This window comes from Tupaia chinensis, unplaced genomic scaffold, assembly GCF_000334495.1.
Source record: "Tupaia chinensis unplaced genomic scaffold, TupChi_1.0 Scaffold000248_2, whole genome shotgun sequence".
Taxonomy (NCBI): Eukaryota; Metazoa; Chordata; class Mammalia; order Scandentia; family Tupaiidae; genus Tupaia; species Tupaia belangeri.
Genome location: NW_006159727.1, coordinates 2,817,229 through 2,838,069, shown reverse-complemented (window position 1 = coordinate 2,838,069; position 20,841 = coordinate 2,817,229). Strand labels below are relative to the sequence as shown.

Below are 20,841 nucleotides of genomic sequence, written 5' to 3'. Positions count from 1 at the left end.
TTCTGCCTTGAAACTAACCCCTTCTTAAATTCTCTCCAAATGCAGGGGCTGGCAAGTGGCATAGTGGTTAAGGTGCTGGATTCACATATGTCCAACCTTGGTTCAAGTCCTGGACATGGTGGCTTGCTTTCTCACTCTCCCCGCGTCTCCATCTCTGTCTCTCTCTGCTCAAATTGAATACTACTACTAATAGTAAAAAATGAAATTAAATAAATTTTTATAAAATGCTCTTTTCCATTTAAAGAGAATACAGGCAAGGCCACAAAAAGTAGGTTTTGTTACCAGGCTTAGCCTTACTATTAAATAACTATGTGGACTCTTAAGAGCCCAATTTCCCATCTGCACAATAAGACATAGTCTTGGCTGATGTTTCTCATTCTCTCAGTCTGTGTTAAAAGCATGTCTGGATTAGATAGCAGGCCCGCAAACATAGTGTAGGTCTCTAAAACCTATGGGACTCTGTAAGAAGTGTGGCAAGCACCAACCTCACAAAGTTACACAGTACAAAAAGGGCAAGGGTCCTCTGTATGCTCAGGAAAAGCAGCCTTATGACAGGAGACAGAGTGGCTATAGTGGACAGACTAAGCCTATTTTCCAGAAAAAGGAAAAATCTACAAAGAAAATTGTGCTGAGACTTGAATGTGTTGAGCCCAGCTGCAGATCTAAGAGAATGCTGGCTGTTTAGAGATGCAAGCATTTTGAACTGGGAGGATATAAAAAGAGAAAGGGTCAAGTGATCCAGTTCTAAGCTTCATCTTTTATTATGAAGATGACAAAATCTTGAGACAAATGTTCACCTCATTTGATTATAGTTGGTCTTTTTGTGGGGGAGTAAGGTAATCAATAAAATCCTCTTTGTGGGGAAATTGGACTCATGGTTAAAAAAAAAAAATGTCTGGATTATTTCTTTGAATGCCCCATATCAGCCATTATGATGACTGGCATCCTTGTGTATTACCATAACAAAGGCTAAAGAATGCAGTGAAATTCAGACAGTATAGAATTCCCACTCATGGGAATGATTTTTTCATTTTCCTAATACTACAATTTACTAGAAAAATGTCAATCCAATGTGAAGGTCACAGTGATGGCATCTACACCAGTTAAGAGTTTCAGAATTAAACACCAGTGGCCCTTCAGGTTTTTAAACCTGAGTCTCTTATGGCTACAAAGATGACCCCTGCATACTTGCTATTCTGCTGGTAATTTCTCACAGACACATGGGAAGTATAACTTCTGTTATAGGCCAGATGTAACCCTTTTTTGGTACACAAGAAACTGGTATAAATTGTCTCTGAAGAAGGAAACTCAGAGGTTTGAGGATAGAGGTTAGAAGGGAGACTTTATTTTGACCATATATGCTTTTTATATTAATTAAATTTCTTAACATGTAAATATTTTGTCTAATGGTAACATAAATGTATAAATAAATAAACTAATAGAAAAGTGTGCAGCTCCCCCAGGAGCAGCCCTGTGTTAAGATAACCCCTGCCCCATGTAGAGTAATAAGGCTTACAGAAGGTAAAATCCCTATAAGACACTAAAACACAAACCAGCCTTGGAAGATTCCCAGAGAACCTTTTAAAGACCCCACCTCTACTGAATTTATGTCCTCATTATGTTTCTCATTGGTTGATAATGTCCTATTAGGAATCTTCTGCAGGGAAAATTCTCCTAGATAGAAACCATTTCACAAACAAAATCTTGATTTGTGGTAAAAGATAAAACTAACTCCAGTATCACTATTGCTCTTCCTGCTTTTATACCTTCTAATCTTTCTGTTTCTGCCATAGAGTGCTGACATTTGTTATATATTGAGTGGGGACATACAAAGTCTCTTTTTCATAATCTGACTTATGTGTATGGTAATATCTTTGACTGAACCAATCAATATACAGTGTATTCATGATGGGAAAATTCATTTGGTACATTGCAATGATACACAATGATTGAATGTAAAATAAATAAATAAATACATAAAATTAATTAAAAAGAAATTAATTAATTAAAACAGTTAAAACTGATTCTGGCATTAAGAGAGGCTATTCAGAATTATTGTGCACCAACATATATCTGACCAAGTATGTGTTTGCTATTATCTCAATGGTCACTACTATGGTTCACATCTGGAAGCTAAGATATCCAGAGGTGAATATGCAAGGCTTAAAAAGTTCTCCTTTGAGGCTGGCAGGTAGTATGGTGGTTAAGGTGCTGGACTCCCACATAGCTGATAGTAGTGTGAGTCCCAGACTAGGCGGTTTGCTTTCTCACTTTCTCTTTCTCTGATCGAATTTTAACAAATAATAACAAAAAATGAAATAAAATAAATATATTTTTTAATTTCTCCCTTTTTTTCCCTCTTTCCCCTCCCTCCTACCCTCTTTTACCTACCCCTCCTATACTGTCTCTGGTACCTACAGTTGCCCTCCCTGCTACTGTACCTTCTTATATTTCAGTTTCTGCTATAAAGTGTGGACATTTGGTATATTTTAAATGGGTCATACAATGTCTCTACTTCATAGTCTAAAACATTTAGCAGAATGTAAAAAGCTTAGAGTTTTGAGATGTGTATATGGGTTTCTTGACAACCATTTTGTATCCTGTAGAGATGCACAGTGATTAAATGTAAATTTAAGAAATTACATTTAATTTAAGAAATAAAATTTAAGAAATTAAAAACAAATTGTAATGATAATAAAATTTAAATATTTTCTATCTTCTCTTTCTTGAGTTTATGACGCTTATTTTCTTTTTTTTTAATAATTATTTTAGTTAAATTTATTTATTTATTTAAATTTGACCAGAAAGGGATTGAGAGTGAGTGAGTGAGTGAGTGAGAGAGAGAGAGAGAGAGAGAGAGAAAATAAGTTGCAAGGTCCTGGACTCAGCAGCAGAGAAGGTGGAGTGGTAAATCCTTTGGCATTTTTGGTGGGAAAAACAGCCTGGTACATAGAGGGCTGTCTTCTGAAATCAAACTTCAAGTGCTAAGTGTTAAGAACACATTGAAATTGGGGAAGGGAGGGAAAGCCATAAAAGGGGACCATCTGAGTACTGGGTAGATTGCCAGATAATCTGCTGTATTTTGCTAAAACACAATAAAACCAAATGCTTTTTCCTAGTGTTCTTGTTAAACTCTTGGGTGTCAGAAAAGTCATGACATATTTTTCAATGTTTTTCCATACGAAAATATGTCATAATTTTTCCAATGACCCAATATTGAGGTCAGTGCATCCTGCTGTCATAGTTTCTTAATGCTACCTTAAAACAAAATAAGTTTATTCCCTCGCAATTTAGAGAGTAGAAATCTGAAATCAGGGTGTCAGCACACTGTCTGAAGCCTCGAGGAAAGGATCCTTCCTTGCCTCTTCCCACTTCTGGTAGCCTAGGCATTCCTTGGCTTGTGACTGCATCACTCCAATCTCTGCCTCCATCCTCTCCCCTCTGTGTCCATGTCTCTCTGTACAAATATTACTCTTCTTTTTAATAAAGTTTATCTCTTCCATGAGAAAGAGAGAGAGGGAGAGAGATGGAAGGAGATCTTTATGCCATGATCCACATCCATCTCAGCCAGCCTGTATCACAGGTATGCACATGCAGCCTGAGTAGGTCCAGTTGTGTTACCACTGTGCTACCACCTGGCGGTAAATGGTCTTCATCTTATAAGAATACAGGTCATGTTAAATTTAGGCACACCTTAGTCTAGTACTACCTCATGTTAACTAATTACATCCCTGAAGACCCTATTTCCAAATGAGATTACATTCTGAGGTTCTGAGTTGGCCTGGGTTTTAACAGGCATTGTTCAAACAAGAGCATCTTTCATAGAAGCAATAGCAAGCATGTGCAACAGCATGTACTGGAAGCTTTCCTATTGTAGTAAATTTGGGGAACTCAGAGAAATGACCCTTATAGCAGATAATTATCTTCTTTTATTTATCATGCACTTAAAAAAGGGTCAGATCTGACATGTGCTTAATGTGGCTCTTCCTCACTTGATGGGAAGGGTGAGCATGCTCTCACCCCAAGTTTAATTTGAAGAAAGGCTCTATATTAATGCAAACTATTATTTGGTCTTTGCACATTAAACATGCATTAGCAATAATTATTTCCTGCTATAAGGTACTATGGGAAAGGCTTTATTCTATTGAAGAAATAGTTTAAACATTTTATTGCATGTCAAAGATGTTTTATTAATATCAAAGGAAATATTCCAATATTATGGAGTCATTTCAGTATTGTTCTTATGCAGAAACTCATTTAAATGATAAAGAGTACTAAAACCCAGTTAAATCTTGGAGGGAGTAAGAGTTTTTAAAAAGTCTTCTGGAAAGTCTGATAGTGCAAAAGTTGTTCCATCGATTTGTAAAGTGATTGGATCTTAGTAGGCCTATTTCCTTTAAAGATAAAACTAGGAGATTTATTGTAAATTTAAGAAACACTGAAAAGTTTCCAAGTCTGTAATTAACTCATTTCCCTATTCTTCAACCAAGAATAACTTACATGTTCAAGAAAAAAAAATTGTCCATTATTTTTTAATGGGTCTATAAACTATCGATGGTAATGATTTTAACATTGTTCTGTGTGAATGTTTAGACTAAACTAGGTTTGTTAATCACATTCTTCATCTGGTTTTAAGATTTATGTAAAGTCCAATGAATGATTTAGTATTGAAAGCTGAAATGTGAGTAAAGAATTCCTCTCTGTATTCTAAGTCATGGTCCAGTGCATGCAAGCTTGGGTGGTTTTCTAATTTCCAATCCTCTCTCTTGGTTCTCTAAGTACTTATTGATTCCTTTTTAAAGAATGATTATACTTAGGGAGTATAAAGCCTGCTCTCCAAAGAGAAGGCTAAATTTCTGAGGCAGGAGATACCTGGGGTAATATTCCTAGTCTTTTTTGTTTATTTTTACCTGTATGAGTCTTTACAACATTAGTTACTAAATCAGCAAGCTTTTAGTAATTACTTTCCCCAAACCTCTACAAACAAGGATCCAAAACTCATGGCTGTTTGAGGGTAGCAAAGCTGCTAAAATGTCTGCAGTTATCATCAACATCTGAGTAGCTTCTTTCCTCAAGAATTTTGTAATGGGAAAAAAAACCCCTAGGGTGGACAATCATGTACAAATAAAGACAATTTCAAATGAATAAACCTAGACATGCTTGTCTCAAGTTAGGTTTCTCACAAAGCACACTCTGAAGCAGAGTTTAGCTAAGCACAGGAACTGCAGGATGTTATTAGTACCACCCTTGAATAGACAACAGTGGGAAGGAAAAGAAGGAAGCAGCAGTGGGACAGCAAGAAACTGCGCTGATACAGACCCAGTAACAGTCTTGGCCAACCTTATGGAGATTGATCTGAGGTGGTCATTCAGAGCTGTCCAGAGCTAGGCAGAGGGTAGTCAGGTTTTCATACTCTCCTGTCAATCAGTCATTGAATGTAGGTCACCCAGGAAGGGTGTGTGACCTTGATTGTGGCAGCTTTCTGCAGCTGTGGCAGTGCCCAAAGGGTGCTGACAGCTGAAGGGTATTTTCTGGCAGCACTCCCAGCAACTGGGGGAATAAGTCCTTTTTATTCATGATTATTCACCAATGCTAAGAATTCAGAAAAATGAGAAGAATGAAAAAAGGCGAGATAATGATAGTGTTTGAATTCACAAGACTTCCACAGGGAGCATCTGGAGGTGAGGCTGAGGTAGAGGTTTGAGGAGCTGACAGTTCGAGTAAGGACGCCCAGGAGGGGATGAATAGGGAGGTGTTCAAGGGTGAAAGTCTGTGATGGCAGAAAAGGGTAAAATGTGTACAGGGACAACAATAAGATTCACTTTTCTGCAGCAAGATGTTGAACAGAATTAAAAGAGACAGAAGCAGGGATGTAGATGGGGAGTATTGACACTCTTAATCAGTTTTAACTTAAGAAACAAGCAGTAAACATCAAAGGCGTCAGAAAAAAAAAGCAATTCTGCTGTGTACAGAAAAGATTGGAGAGTAAATGAGGATGGAGGCAGGGAAGCTACCCTTGGGAAGCTGGAATACCTTGGGAGGACGTTAGCTGCCTTCATATTATCCCCTCACCCATAATTGAAAATAAGGTGAGCAAGGGAGGCACCTACGGCGCAAAATTTGTGCTTGCATGATCCTATAAATGAGTGATTCCTTAATTTTTTTAGTGTCTTCTTAAAATTTAATGCTCTAGGTGCCTCTTGACTCAGGGGGTCCATATCCTGACCATGCCGCATCATCCTGAACAAATATATAATGTTAGCCGAAGTAGTGTACTTGGTGTGTAAATTCCATTTCAAAACAAGCACCCTGCAGTTAGAGCACTTACTGGAGAATGCAAATGAATAAAACGTGTGTGGAGAGGCTGTTAGTATTTAGCTGGGGTGGTCAGGGAAGATTTTTCTGAGGAAACCTGAAAGCAATATCCACATGGATAATGAGTAGATTGGGTAAAGCATTTCAGACAGAAAAGAACAGCATGTAGGAACTCAGACAACCATGCATTAGGATGTACAATTATGATTATAATCATCTTAAGCTGTTAGAAGAATGAGAGGTGCTATCAGAAGCTAGAAAGCAACATACTTTATATTTGTCTTTATAACTAAAAAGGTCAGAGTTAATAAAAGAAAGATGAGGCAATTGGTTACTTTTTTAAAAATGAAATTTACATTCTCTTTTTATTTTATTATTTCTTACTTACATTTAATTGCTGTAGATCGTTATAGCTTACAATTATGGTTTTTCAGAGCATGCATGCAGTGCGTGACAATCACATCAGAGTTGTTACCATATATATAATTTTCAACCAAGAACTCTACATCCTTGAGTCTATTAAATGTTTTTTAAAACCCTTCTCACCCGCCCCCTACTATCTCCCCTCCTACATATATAGTCTTATATCTTCACTTTCCCTCTCCACTATTATACCTTCAAATCTTTCAGTTTCTGCCAGAGTGCAGAGTGTATTGAGCAGAGAGATACAGTGTTTGTCTTTCATAGCCTGGCTTGTTTCACTTAGCCTTTTTAAATTTCAAAGGGCACTACTGAAGTTTAAAATCCTAGATGTAAAAATCATATTCCATGATTTGCCCAAAGTCACACACAGCTGCAGATTCCTCGGACCCCCCTAGGCATTTGAATCCAAATTGCCTGCATTCTTTATCGTTTTGAACAGTTTTATAGAGATATAATTGACATAAAATAAAGCTTACATATTTAAAGTGAAAAAAAGAGATATCTTCTTTGTCATAGCAGCTTGGTCTTGCCTTACAGCTGAAATAGCCTTTTAAATCTTTCTGGGGATATTCAATAATTATTTTTTTTAAAAAAATTATACTCTGCTGAACATGGTTGGGCTACATCTTTTAAAAAAGGAATGAGAGAGGGAATAATCTTGAGAAGAAATTAATGAGTATGTAGGAAAACATAATAAAATCGCCTAATAACAGTTAATTTTTTTTCCCTGCAGGGTTATGAGCCAGATCCTAGCATAACCAAGTTGGCAGAGCAGTATGCCAAGGAGGTATGCACCTTATATGGAAAGCTGTAATTGCCTTTCTCTGTCCCATGAAGTTGTTTAACTGACATGCTTATGTATGCTAGAACGGTACCAAGCTGTCGCTGACGAATGATCCATTGGAAGCGGCGCAAGGAGGCAATGTATTAATTACAGACACTTGGATAAGCATGGGACAAGAAGAGGAGAAGAAAAAGAGGCTCCAGGCTTTCCAAGGTTACCAGGTTACAATGAAGGTACAAATTGATGCCTCTCTGAAGGTTCATTAATTCCATTCATAAAGGCCAGAACCATCTAATCACTCATTCTCTTAGGGGAGAGCAGACTGTCCTTTCATTCCCTATAAAGGACTCGCTAACTGTATTCCCCAAGGATTGTGCTCTTCCCAAAGATTTGCTGTGTCCTTTGGAAAGACATTTTTTGTGCTGGACAAAGGAGATTAAAACCCAGGCAGAAGAGAGAAGCAGGTTTTTTTCCTCTCAGCGATATGCTTTAATCTTTGTGTGTTTAGAGACATTAGGTTACTTCTGATGCTTATAGTTTCTTCCAATTTCTCCCCTAAAGTGCAATAACTATGCTCCTTACACTAGTCTTTGTCTATATTTTCTAAGTACCCCTGAATCTAATGAATTTTGTGAACTTCTTCCAGTACATTCCCAGGGGATTCTCAATCTGATGCCTTCCTATCAGATCAGGAGCAGTGTTTTTCAGTCTTTAATGACTTGGCAGATCTGGGCCCCACCCCAGATATTTCTGATTCAGCAGGTCAAGGGCAGACCTAAAATTTTGCATTTCTACCAAGTTCCTAGGTGATGCAATGCTACTGGGCCAGAACCACACTTGAAGCACCTCTATTTTGGAGAAAAACCCTACAAGGCAGGCACACACTGGGGTTTTGTCAGCAGAGTAACTAATCTGCTTGGTGAAGAAAGCGCTTAAACAAGTATAATAAATATTTTTTATTGACAATGTAATACATAAATATAAGTTCCTTATTATTACATGTCAAATAAGACAGAAGTTTGAAAAATAAAAAGTGAAAATGTCTTTTCCCCATCCTCTTAACAGTTACTATTCCCAGAGGTAAGTGACTGTAACTATGATGTGGTTTTTTTACTAACCTTTTCTGTGCATTAACATGTATGAGTTTAACATAAAAACTACTATTGATATTCATTAATAGTATTTTAGACATACTATTCTTTTTCTACTTATCAGGTCTTAGATTTTCTTGTCCATGTACTGAAGTATTTTAAATTCATTTTAGTGACTGTATAAAATTCCAAAGTATGAATGGACCATAAATTATAAAATGTTTCCTATTAATAAATCAGGCCATTTCCAAAAATCCCAATGATAAACAATACCAATGAACATGCTTACACATATTTCTTGTGCAAACATTACTGGAGAATAGATCCCTAGAAGAAGAATTTCTGGATGAAGTGGCACACACTTCTTAAAATATGTGAGATACTGCTAAATTGCCTGTCCAAAAAAGATGAACAATCTATACTTCCACAGCTGTATTTTAAAGTTCTTTCTCTGCATGCTCTCCATTTTTTTAAGGTTTTTGCCATAGGGCATGTGCATGCACTAGAGAGAGACAAAGAGAGTGACAGGGAGAGTGACAAATCAGCTCTCATGGTGGATGGCCATGCCACAATCCCCTCTCCTCTATTCTTTAGGATTTTTGGATATGCATGCACACGTGCTCTGTGTGAGTTTCAAGCTGCTGGGTCTGAGACTTGAACCATGGTCAGCCATGTGGGAGTTCAGCACCTCAACCACCTTGCCACCTGCTGGCCCCATACTCTCAATTCTTTGATGTTATTTATGTTTTTGAATTTTGCTAACCTAAAATAATGATATCTTAGACTTTTAAAATTCGTATTCCCCTCATTACTAATGCCATTCTGAATTATTTTATGTTTATTGGCCATTTTCATTTCTTCTTCATATCCTGTGCCCAGTTCCTTTCCTTTTCTTTTTTTTATTATTGATTACAGGAGGTCTTTATATATTGTGAATAATTTCTTGTTATATATTTGGAAAAATTTAAAAATGCATCATGGGGCATCTCCATATGCATGAAAGAGAGAAAAACACCCTTCATAGGAATAGTCACTCCACCTTCCTCTAGTCAGTCCCCTTCCTATAGTCCATCAGGATCCTGCACAGATGTACATGGGTCTGTAATGTCTTCAGGCCTATCAGATTGGGGGCAGGAACCATGATCAGCATGTGTTTTCCACCTCTACAGTCTGATACCAGCTGCTGGTAAATACTTTATGGAACTATTTTAAATTACCTATGGCTTACTTCATACTTATCTTGACCAATTTTAGGTATTTTTCTGGTGCTAGGACTATAGGCTTAAAGAACAGTCATTTCATTAATGTATGTCAGGTATAAATGTTATTTCTTTTCCATGTCATTTTGCTAGTATTTTAGAAACTCAGAATATTCTGAATGTAGAGCTAGGGTGGGAGGTAAAGCAAAATTTGAGTATAAAGGTAATCATTTTGAGATAAGAAAGTATGAAGAAATATAGTTTTGAACCTGTAAGTGAGCAGGGAAAATGGATGGGACAATGTAACACTCAGGAATGAACTGTTAGAGAAAGTTTAAATTGCTTGTAAATTCACACTAAGACTAAAACATCTTGTGAATAATTCTTCTAATCCTGTTTAAGGCACTCCTACCTCGGTGCTTTTTTCGAAAGTGCTTTAAGCAGTAACAAAATATGCTTCAAGTATCAAAAATTATAATTTGGAGATAAACTCAAAATGTAACACCCATTATATTAAAGCAACTTTCTTACATATTGGAGCGTAATTGGTGACTTTCACTATTAGTCACATATTACATTAGTAGAATTCTTTATTGAAATGTCCACTATCCCAGTAGACAGAATATCAGAAAACTAAGCTAGTGGATGAACTTGAAGTGATGATCTCTCAAATTGAAAAAAAAAAAAAAAGACTACACAATTTCATAAGTTGAAAGTACCACATGTATTTCCTCTGGATTCCTTGAGCAAAAACCTTCACTCTGCCCCTTTGTGTCTCCCTTTGCATTGCTTTCTCACCCAAGGTCATATGTGTTTTTAAGTGCTAAAGAAAACAAATACGACTGCTACATATGATAGTTCAGCATGGTCTTATCCCCCTTCTCTTTAGACTGCTAAAGTTGCTGCCTCTGACTGGACATTTTTACACTGCTTGCCTAGAAAACCAGAAGAAGTGGATGATGAAGTGTTTTATTCTTCACGATCACTAGTGTTCCCAGAGGCTGAGAACAGAAAGTGGACAATCATGGTAAGCAAGACATGGGAAATGGAGGATAAAGAGCACTCTGTGTGGTCCAACTTGGCCAGTTGTAGCTTTTAGTAAACAATAAGCAACCTGGATTACCCCCACCATACTACTTGTTCATATGGCATCTATTTTTTTTCCAGAATGCTCATAATACATTATTATTGCTCATTAGTATTTAGAGTACATTTTAATGGATTAAAATTGATCCCCTTCCAAATAAATCTATTTTAATCAAAATTCTCACTGCCCTTGATTAGCTTGAGTACCAGCCACCTCTGTCTGCCAACCATTTTAATTTGTGTAATTCTCATTTTAGAATCTCTTTGTTCATGTTTATAGAAGCCCCTAATTCAGTGCCTGGTGCAAAATGGGCATTCAAAAAATCTAATTTCCTTCCTCCTCTCTTTTCTCCATTCATTCCTTTCTTCCTGACTTGACTAGATAATTATTTTAGTTCTCTATTTGAGTTTGGCTGTACAGACACATTAATTTTTATGTATAGAAGATTTCCAAAATTCATGGCAAAACTTCTCTTAAAAATTACTGGTTCCTTTCAGATATAGCCACTAGTCTCATTTGCATCACTGCCATTTTAGGAAATATTAACCTTACTTTTATAAACCTCTGCTTTATAATATCCCATTTATCACATTCTTTTCTAGAGAACTGAATACTTACATGCCATAACTTAGCTCCGCCATTTTTTACCTTTTAATGATTAAACTGGTCTTAATTGCTGTCCCAACCAGGGTCTTACTTGCAAGCAACAAAGTCAACTAAATAGAAATAGAAAGGATAATAAAAAGGATATATTTTTAAATCTGTTTTAGAGAACACATGTGCTCATTGGAGAGACAGAGAGAGGTAAAGAGACATAAAATGAGAAATCACCCCCCAGGGGGGATGGCCACGCCTCAATCCCTTCTACTCCATTCTCCTCTTGGGATCTTGGGCACACATGCACATCTTCCCAGCATGAGTTTTAAGCTGCCGAGTCCAGGACTCGAACCACAGTGGACTACGTGGCATAGTCACATATAGCTTGTAGCTACATTATTTGTGTTAGACAGCACAGGCATACAACATTTCCATCACTGCAGGAAGTTCTTTCGATAGCCCTGCTCTAGAGCATAATTTCTACATATACAACTTCATTTAACATCAGGATGGAAAAAGAAAGAACAGACAACAATCTGTTCACTAGTTCTGAGATGCTTATAATGGTTGATATAAGGTAAATAACTAAAAGAGGGTGAAGGGCTTATACTTAAAGTGTGTAACAATTTAAAAGCAAAAGTATGCTCTTTCAGCAGTTAGAATAGCCTTTTAAGGCTTTCATGCTGGGTGATTTCCAGCAGTGCTGTTTAAACACTCTAGTAATCACATCCTTCTCTTCAGAGTGTACAGATCTTTAGATCCATTTGCTTAAAAAAAAAAAAGTAATACTACCCTATCACCCTTTCCTTCCTACAAAGCTTGCTTTTGTATTTTTCAGCAATTAATACAGCAGGAGTCATAAAAAGTTGGGCAGGTTTCTTCTTGTGCCTACAAATTTTATTGTAGAGCAAAAGTAATCTAAAAAGTAAGCTGCAAAAAAAGCTGACATTTCAAAGCCCTGCTATCCAGATGACTTTTAAGTATATAACACCCTTGCAAATTGTAATTCTAAGTCTTTTGCTTCTCTTCAAGTTAGGGTTGCCAGATAAAATACAAGACATCCAGTTAAATTTTAATTTGAGGTAACAACAAATATTTTTTTAATTTAAGTATGTTCCATGTAATATTTGAAACAAATATACAATAATAAAAGTGATTTAACTGAAATTTGTATTTAACTGTCTTTCTGTTTTTATTTATTTATTTACTTATTAGCTAGGTCAGGTGACCCTACTCCAAATTTGCTTTCTAAGTTTTTATTTGGAAGTAAGCTTGACACATTCAATGACCATTGAAAACAAAGCAAAAGCTGAGATATGGTTCCAAGAACCATCAAGAAGCTGAAAATGTTTTTGCCTGGTAGATGTTCTTATCCCAGAGTTTGACCTTCCTAGTTCCTTCTTGTTATTCAAACCTCACCTTAGTTGTCATTCCTTAGCAAAGTTTCCCTAGGTTACTCATTCATAAATGGATCCTGTCCTCCATTATCCACTTTTAAAATTTTATTTTCTAATGAAACTACTTGATAGTTTCCTATTTGTTAATATTTTTCTGTTTGTTGCCTGTTCCCCCACTATAAACTATAATAAAGGAAACTCTTAAGAGTAGTGACCTTGTCTGAAATGTTCTTCATTATATCTAGAAGACTGGCTGACACATATCTTAGATGTATACTCAGTACATTTTTATAGCCTAAAGCAATACAGAATATTGCTTTTAAAACATAGCTTTGCTGGGGCCAGCAGGTGGCATGGTGGTTAAGGCGTGGGAGTCCCACATGGCCGAATACAATTGGAGTCCCAGACCTGGAAGCTTACTTACTCACTTTTCTTCTCTCTTTATTTCTCTGGTGGGTGCATGTGCCATATAACACATTAAATAATAATAATAATTTAATGTAATTAAATAATTATTTTGTAAAAATACATAAGCTTTGGAAAGTAGGTTAAAATTCTGTCTCTCTGTGTGATCTTAGTCAAGTACCTTAACTTCACTAAACTCTGTTTATTCATATGAAAAATGAGAACAGAAATAGAAGCAGCTTAATAAGGTTATGAGGATTCAGTAAGCTAAGAGTCACCTGAGCATTGTAGTCAGGTTCCAGGGACAGGCACCACTTACCACCAATGCTCAGAAAAAATTACTATGTCTCAGTTTCTCCAGTTATATTTTACATCTCTTATCACCTCATCCAATAGAAAAGAACATTCAGTGGTCTGATGCATCTGAAGCATTTAGCATAGGACCAGGCACAGGTTAACTATTTGATAAATACATTCAATGAACACCTTTGAAATATAAGGCCTGTGCTGATAGGCTAGAGACACATACACAGCCTTACAAAAATAAAACAAAGCAAATGGTTCTCTTTTTTCCTAAATCCTAGACAACACTTGCTATTTTTTATCTTTTTGATAAAAATTATTTGAATGGGTATAAAATGATATTTATCTCATTGTGTGTGTGTGTGTGTGTGTATGTGTGTGTGTTTTAGGTTTTGCCATAGGACGCATGTGCTCACCAGAAAGAGACAGAGAGAAGGAAAGTGAGAAATCACCCCCAACAGGAGATAGCCACAGCACAATCCCTTCTTTTCCAGTCTTCTCATGGGCTTTTGGGCACGCACATATGCACAAATGCTTGGCGTGATTTTCAAGCTTCTAGGTCCAGGACTAAGACTGTGGTTGGCCAGGTGGGAGTCCAGCGCCTTAATGACCGTTCAACTGCTGGTCCCTCTCACTGTGGTTTTGATTTGCATTTCCCTAATGATTAGTAATGCTGAGAATTCCTTTTTTTTTCCTGAGAATTCTTTCACGTACTGTTGGCCATTTGCGTGCCTTATTTTGAGAAATGTCTGCTGAGGTCTTTTGACCATTGTTTAATGAGGCTATTCATTTCCTTGTTACTGAGTTGTTTGAATTCCATGCATATTTTGGTTATTAACCCATTATAAGATATATGGCTTGGAAATATTTTCTCAGAATCTGCGGATTGTGTCTTAATTCTGTTGTTTGTTTCCCTTGTCAGGAAGTTCTTTAGTTCAATACAGTTTCATTCATTTTTGCTGTTGTTGTTGTATGAACTTTCAGGATCATATCCAGAAATTGTTGTCCAGACCAAGACTGTAAGCTTTTTCCATAGGTTTTCTTCTGGTTTTATAGTTTCAAGTTTTATATCGAAGTCTTTACTCCATTTTTATTTTGTTTTTTTCTATAGTGTGAGACAAGGATCCAATTTCATTCTTCTATATATAGGTGTTCAGTTTTCTCAGCAGCATTTATTGAAGAGACCATCCTTTTTTTAAAAATTTTTTTAAGAGAGAGAGAGAGATTTTTGCTATACAGTGTGTGTGCACTTGCTGGAGAGACAGAGAGACAGAAAGTGAGAAATGACCCCCATCCCCCAAGGGAGATGACCACACCACAATCCCTTCTCCTCCATTTATCCTCTTGGGATTTAGACCATCCTTCCCTAATTGTGTGGTCTTGCCACCTTTGTCAAAATCCATTGACTGGGAACCAGCAGTTAGCATAATGGCTATGTCGCTGGACTCCCATGTAGTCGACGGTGGTTCGCGTCCCAGACCCGGTGGCTTAAAACTCACGCCGGGCGCGTGTGCGTGCGTGCCCAAGATCCCGAGAGGAGAATGGAGGAGAAGGGATTGTGGCATGACCATCCTCCCTGGGGGGTGATTTCTCACTTTCTGCCTCTATGTCTCTGTCTGTCTGGCGAGCGCACGCGCCCTATAGCGAAAACCTCTCCAAAAAAAAAAAAACATCCATTGACTGTGAGTGCATGGATTTATTTCTGGGCTTATCCTGTTTCACTGGTCGGTATGTCTGGTTTTATGCCAATACTATGTTGTTTCATTACATTTTGAAATTGGGGAGTGGGATGCCTCCATTTTTCTTTCTCTGTCTTTCTTCTTTCTTTCTTTTTTTTTTCTTTCCTCTTCATTCTCAGGATTGGTTTGACCATTTAGGGTCTTTTGTGGTTCCATACAAATTTAAGGACTATACTTTCTATTTCTTCAAAAAATGACATTGGAATTTTTGTTTTTGCTGTAGGTCACATACGCTTGCCAGAGAGAGAGAGACAGATAGAGAGGAAAAGTGAGAAATCATCTCCCAGGAGGATGACCACACTGCAATCCCATCTCCTCCACTCTCCTCTCAGAATTTTGGGCATACATACACACGCGCCTGACATAATTCTCAAGCTGCCAGGTCTAGGACTCAAACCACGGTCAGCATAACTACCACACCATATGCTGGCTCTCACATTGGAATTGTGATGGGGATTTCATTGGATCTGCAGATAACTTTGAGCAGTGTGGACATTTTCACACTATTAATTCTTCTTATACATGAACATGGGATATTTTTCCATTTATTTCTGTTTTCCTCCATTTCATTCATTATAATTTTCAGTTTACAGGCCTTTTACCTCCTTAGTTGAATTTACATGGAAGTATTTAATTTTTTGTGTATTGCTAGTTTACATGTTTCTTTATCTTAATTTCCTTTTTGGATAGTTCATTATTAAAATAGAAACATCACTGATTTTTTAGTGTTGATTTCATATTTTGTAATTTAATGAATTAATTAATCAGTTTTAACAGTTTTTTTCAGTGGATATTATGTTAAGTGAAATAAGCCAGAAGCAGAAAAACAAATACTACATAATCTCACTTCTGTGTACAAACAAAAAAAAAAAACTCATAGGAGTTTAGAGTAGAATAATAGTTATCAAAGCCTGAGTGTGGGATAGGATATAGACAATGAGGGGTTGTTGCTCAAAGGGTACAAAGTTTCAGATAGACAAGAGGAATGGGCTTTGAGATCTACTGTACAGCAAAGTGACTATGATCAATTGTATGTATATTTCAAAATAAGACAGAAATTTCAAATATTTTATTATTAAAAAATAGTTGAACAAAGTGATGGATGTGTTGATTAGCTTGATTTAATTTTTCCACAGTGTATACATATATCAAGACATTACACTGTACATCATACATGTATAGAATTGTGATTTGTCAGTAAAAAATAATAGTCCTAGTTTTTAAAAGGGTGGAGTTAGGGAAGCCTCAATGTCAACTCAGTTCTACATTACTTGTCATTTCTTTTTCTTTTTTCTTTTCTTTTCTTTCTTTCTTTTTTTTTTTTTTTTGTAAGGGTTTTTCTCTAAGGTTGCTGTGCTTGCGCAGGAGAGAGGCAGAGAGGTAGAGAGAGAGAGACAGAAAGCGAGAAATTGCCCCCCCAGAGGGGATGGCCACACTGCAATCCCTTCTCCTCCATTCTCCTCTTGGGATCTTGGGCACAAACACACACACCCAGAGTGAGTTTAAACCACTGGGTCCAGGACTTGAACCGCGATTGACTAAATGGAAATCCAGTGACATAGCCATTACACCAACTGCTGGTCCCACTTGTCATTTCAAGATTGATTTCTTCATTGATAAATGATAATTACAGAAGCTGCTTTAGAAGGTTGTTGCATTAAATGAGATAATGCATGAACATTTCTCTCTAGTTCACCAAAGTCAAATATTTCTTGACCGACTGACACATGATAAGGCACTTGGTATACTGTCTGGTACCTAGTAAGTACTCAATAAGCATTCGCCCCTGTTTCTGATATTACTATTATCACTATGGTGGATTTTGGGAAGATTAAAAGTGAAAATTACTAAGTACAAGGGGAGAGACTATAAAGTCAATGTTCTTTCAGGGGAACTCAGATTAATATAACAGACAGGATGTGTTAAGCCAAATGATTTACTTTTACTTCTCTACATCTGATTTATGCTAAACTTCTCTAGGTTGCAAGTGACCAAACTACAGTATAAACACAAGGAACTGGAATTGGAAGGATTTTGCTTCTTTAAAACCAGCCAATGTCTAAGTTTCACTTATGGCTGGGAAAATTGCTCCCACTGTGGCATTTAATTTCAGCTCTCTGACCTACTAGTCCTGAAATGATGCCTAAGTAAGCACAGTGTTCATGCATATATTTGGGTCAGCCTGGTCCCTCTTGACCTTTTTTTATCCAAATAAAAATAAATATTAGTTCAGAACTGTTCCTTTATCATTTCCTTGAGAAAATAAATTTTAACCAAACGCCTGCAAAGCTGAGCCCTAGATCCCTTAGTAGACTGTTGCTAATGTTTATCTATTTCTTTCTTTCTCTTTGTGTGTCATTCCAGGCTGTCATGGTGTCTCTGCTGACAGATTACTTACCTCAACTCCAGAAGCCTAAGTTTTGATACTGTGTTGCTTGTCAAGAGAAAAACAATATTTTCCAATAACCAAATGAGTCAGTTTACGGGGTAAGGAGAATAAAAGTCTAATAAACAAATCCCTTACGCATGGTATTGGTGAACTTTATGATTTTGGTTTGCTGTTGGGAAACCTTCCTGAAGCCCTTCATTTAAGTGCTGATGCGCTATAATACACAACTTGACTTGGTTTAAACTCTCTAATTCACAATTACTGAGTTACATTTGAATATCATATTAATTATCATATATGTTTGCTTCACTACACATAAAATAATTATGTTCGTAATATGTAATGTCTAAGCCACTAAATGTAATCCATGTTTATTACCTTAATAAATTATCACACATACTAATTTATAAATAAACATTTATCAGGCAGTCAGCTACTGGTGGGTCTGTGGGCTGTGTTCCTTTCCCTAAGGACCAATGAGAAAGCCAAATGATCCATCTTACAGATGTAGTACAATTTTCTGGCCGATGAGGTACACGGGCATTCAGTTACAAAAGCACATCATGAAATCCCAAGAAAACAGCTCTCATTGTGCCCAAACTTTGGAGTTTTTGGTTTATTTTCAGCCATTTGCAGGACGAGAGGGAGGGTCCTTCATGAGCATGACTCTCTTCTCTGTAATTAATCCTTAATATTACAAACCAAAAGATGTCTTTGTTAGCAAGTACTAAGATAATGAGTACTTAGCCAGGAATGTAAGATCCAATGGAGAAGGGAATTTGCTTAGGTTCAAATTCTCCAGCAGGAGCAAATTAATTTTTCACGTCTGTGCTTACCATATATCTACTCATGCTACGTGCTGGATATTTACATTAATCTACTACTTGCTACACTTTAGCTAGGCTTTTTCCTCTGGTTTTTCTTCAGATAATCAAAAATTACATTAATGAGTTACCATAATGTAATTAAAACTAGATTTTTCTTGTGGGTGACCAAAACTTATGTTATTGAATCATTATGACATAATTTGAAAATGTTTAGTTACAATGTTAGATAATGTAAGTAGAACTTAAAAAATATAATAATGCATTTAACAGAGAACACACAAAAAAATTTCATTTATATTCTATCTCTACCAATAGAAGAATGTTTTCAGGCTGCTTGACTGACATTCTTTAGCAGACAGCTATGACTTAAATGAGTAAGCAAGAGATGAATGGCAAGTTAGATTTGCAATAAAGATGCAATAAGATATATTTTCCAAGGGGGGAAAAAATGTCAGCAGTTGGTATGGTACTGAAGGCACTGGATTCCACATGGCTAAGTCTATGGGTTGAGTCCCAGACCTGCATCTTGAAAAACACTTTAGGCATGTGTCTGTGTGCCCAGAAAAAGGAGATATAGGAGAAGAGATTGTAATGTGGCCGTCCCCCCGGGGAGTGATTTATCACTTTCCCTTTCTCTCTGTCTCTCTCCAGCAAACTCACATACCCTATTGCAAAAATCGAAAGAAGAAAATAAAAGGGTTCATTCTGTTACAGGAAAAAAAAAATCAAGTGTTTTTAGTACATGTCAAAGGTGACTCACATCTATAGTAATTTATTAGAAGCACCTAAGAAAGAAAGAGTGGAATTTAGTGGTATATCTTTTTTCAGCAAAATATATAGGATTGATTTAACCAGAAAGTGCCACATGATTGTGGATGCTCACCTTCAAACTGTCTACATGGAAAAGTGTATACTTCCATTTACCAAATGGTCCCCATGAAATTGAGCTCTCATCTCTTTTCTGGTTATTCTTTGAACCAAATGTTTGTTATAGTCCTTTCCTCAATCAGGAAAAAACTTATAATAATTTTCTCATCAAAATGTAATCACTTTTTTCTTAGAAAATCCCAAAGCTTTCTTTGTTATGTACATAAAATTTGACCTCTTTCTCAACTCAAACTTGTAGGGATTTGTCCACTTTCTTAACTTTTCATCTTAAGACATTATCTATATTATCAAGAGAAAAGAAAATGGGAAAAAAAAAGTGGCCATAATTTTTTTTTCAAACAAAAACATGTTAACTTTCTTGAGAGACACAAAGATAAGCACCCAAACAAGATCTCAAGCAGGGAGCCTTCCATACCCTTCTCAGCCAGCCAGTTCACAGGCACATGTCATAACATGCCTAGCATGCATAGGTTGACCCAGAATTCAAACCCCAAATTCCCATATGCCGGCATTATCACTAAGTGCCATGCTACTATTGTACCACCAAGACTGAGCCTTGCAAATCTATTTTCATCTATTCTTTCCTCTTACCATTTCCTCCCCCATTGCCGTTCCTATTTAACTACTACAACAGAAAAGATTAACATAAACTCTAGCAATGACCCTTAGGTCCCCAGTGTATATAGCAAATTCTATTCACTTAATTAATACAGTGAGCTAAAGAGTTCTTTCATCCAGCTTTTCTCCACTGTACATTGGGAATAGAAACCACAAATGGTTATACTGCAATGATTTCAATGTTGGGGAAGAATCATCAGGTTTGTCTTTTGCAGTGATAAGTTTCCACATACTTCCAAAAAATAATTTAATGTCAAATATTTCTAATGTATATTGTGCTAATAATTTGACTATTGTAAAGTCCCCAGGTAGAAAGATCTGCACAGAAGATCAGCCTGACAATACTATGTTAGACCTCCTACATAAGTGACCCTAGAACCTCAATTAAAATAGCAAGTGCCCCTTGGCCCAATGCCAAGGTTCCAGGAAAAGACTTCACATGTGATTTTAAAAGAAAGGAATAAAGAATAAATATGAGAAGCATATCCCAAACACATTCTTTCTGGGCCTTTTTGTCTTGGAAGCATTCATTCTTACATGGAGGTGATTGAGGGACATCTTGAAACATGAAACCACTCACTAATTCTGTATGATGTCATTTGACAAGAGTCATATCAAATAATGGAAAACCAGTCAAGTCACAATGTTCAAACTCCAACACACAGAAATGGTATATACTGCTGAGTGAGTTGTGCCCTGTGACAAGGTCTCAGGTAAAAGGCATGGGTAAAGGTTGAGGTCTGCATTTTAGTTACCAAGCCTTGTGTCTCCATACAGGC

At 36.7% G+C, this 20,841-nt stretch overlaps 1 protein-coding gene across 1 annotated transcript in view; it reads left to right on the top strand.

Moving 5' to 3' along the window:
* The window catches only part of OTC (ornithine transcarbamylase), a 92,816-nt gene extending 74,944 nt beyond the window's left edge, over positions 1–17,872 (top strand). The window contains exons 7-10 of the mRNA XM_006148889.3: positions 7,472–7,525; positions 7,606–7,755; positions 10,702–10,839; positions 17,705–17,872. Coding sequence (XP_006148951.1) covers positions 7,472–7,525; positions 7,606–7,755; positions 10,702–10,839; positions 17,705–17,764 — 402 coding nt within the window. The 3' untranslated portion in view covers positions 17,765–17,872. The remainder of the gene's footprint in view (positions 1–7,471; positions 7,526–7,605; positions 7,756–10,701; positions 10,840–17,704) is intronic.
* The last annotated feature ends 2,969 nt before the right edge of the window (positions 17,873–20,841 follow it).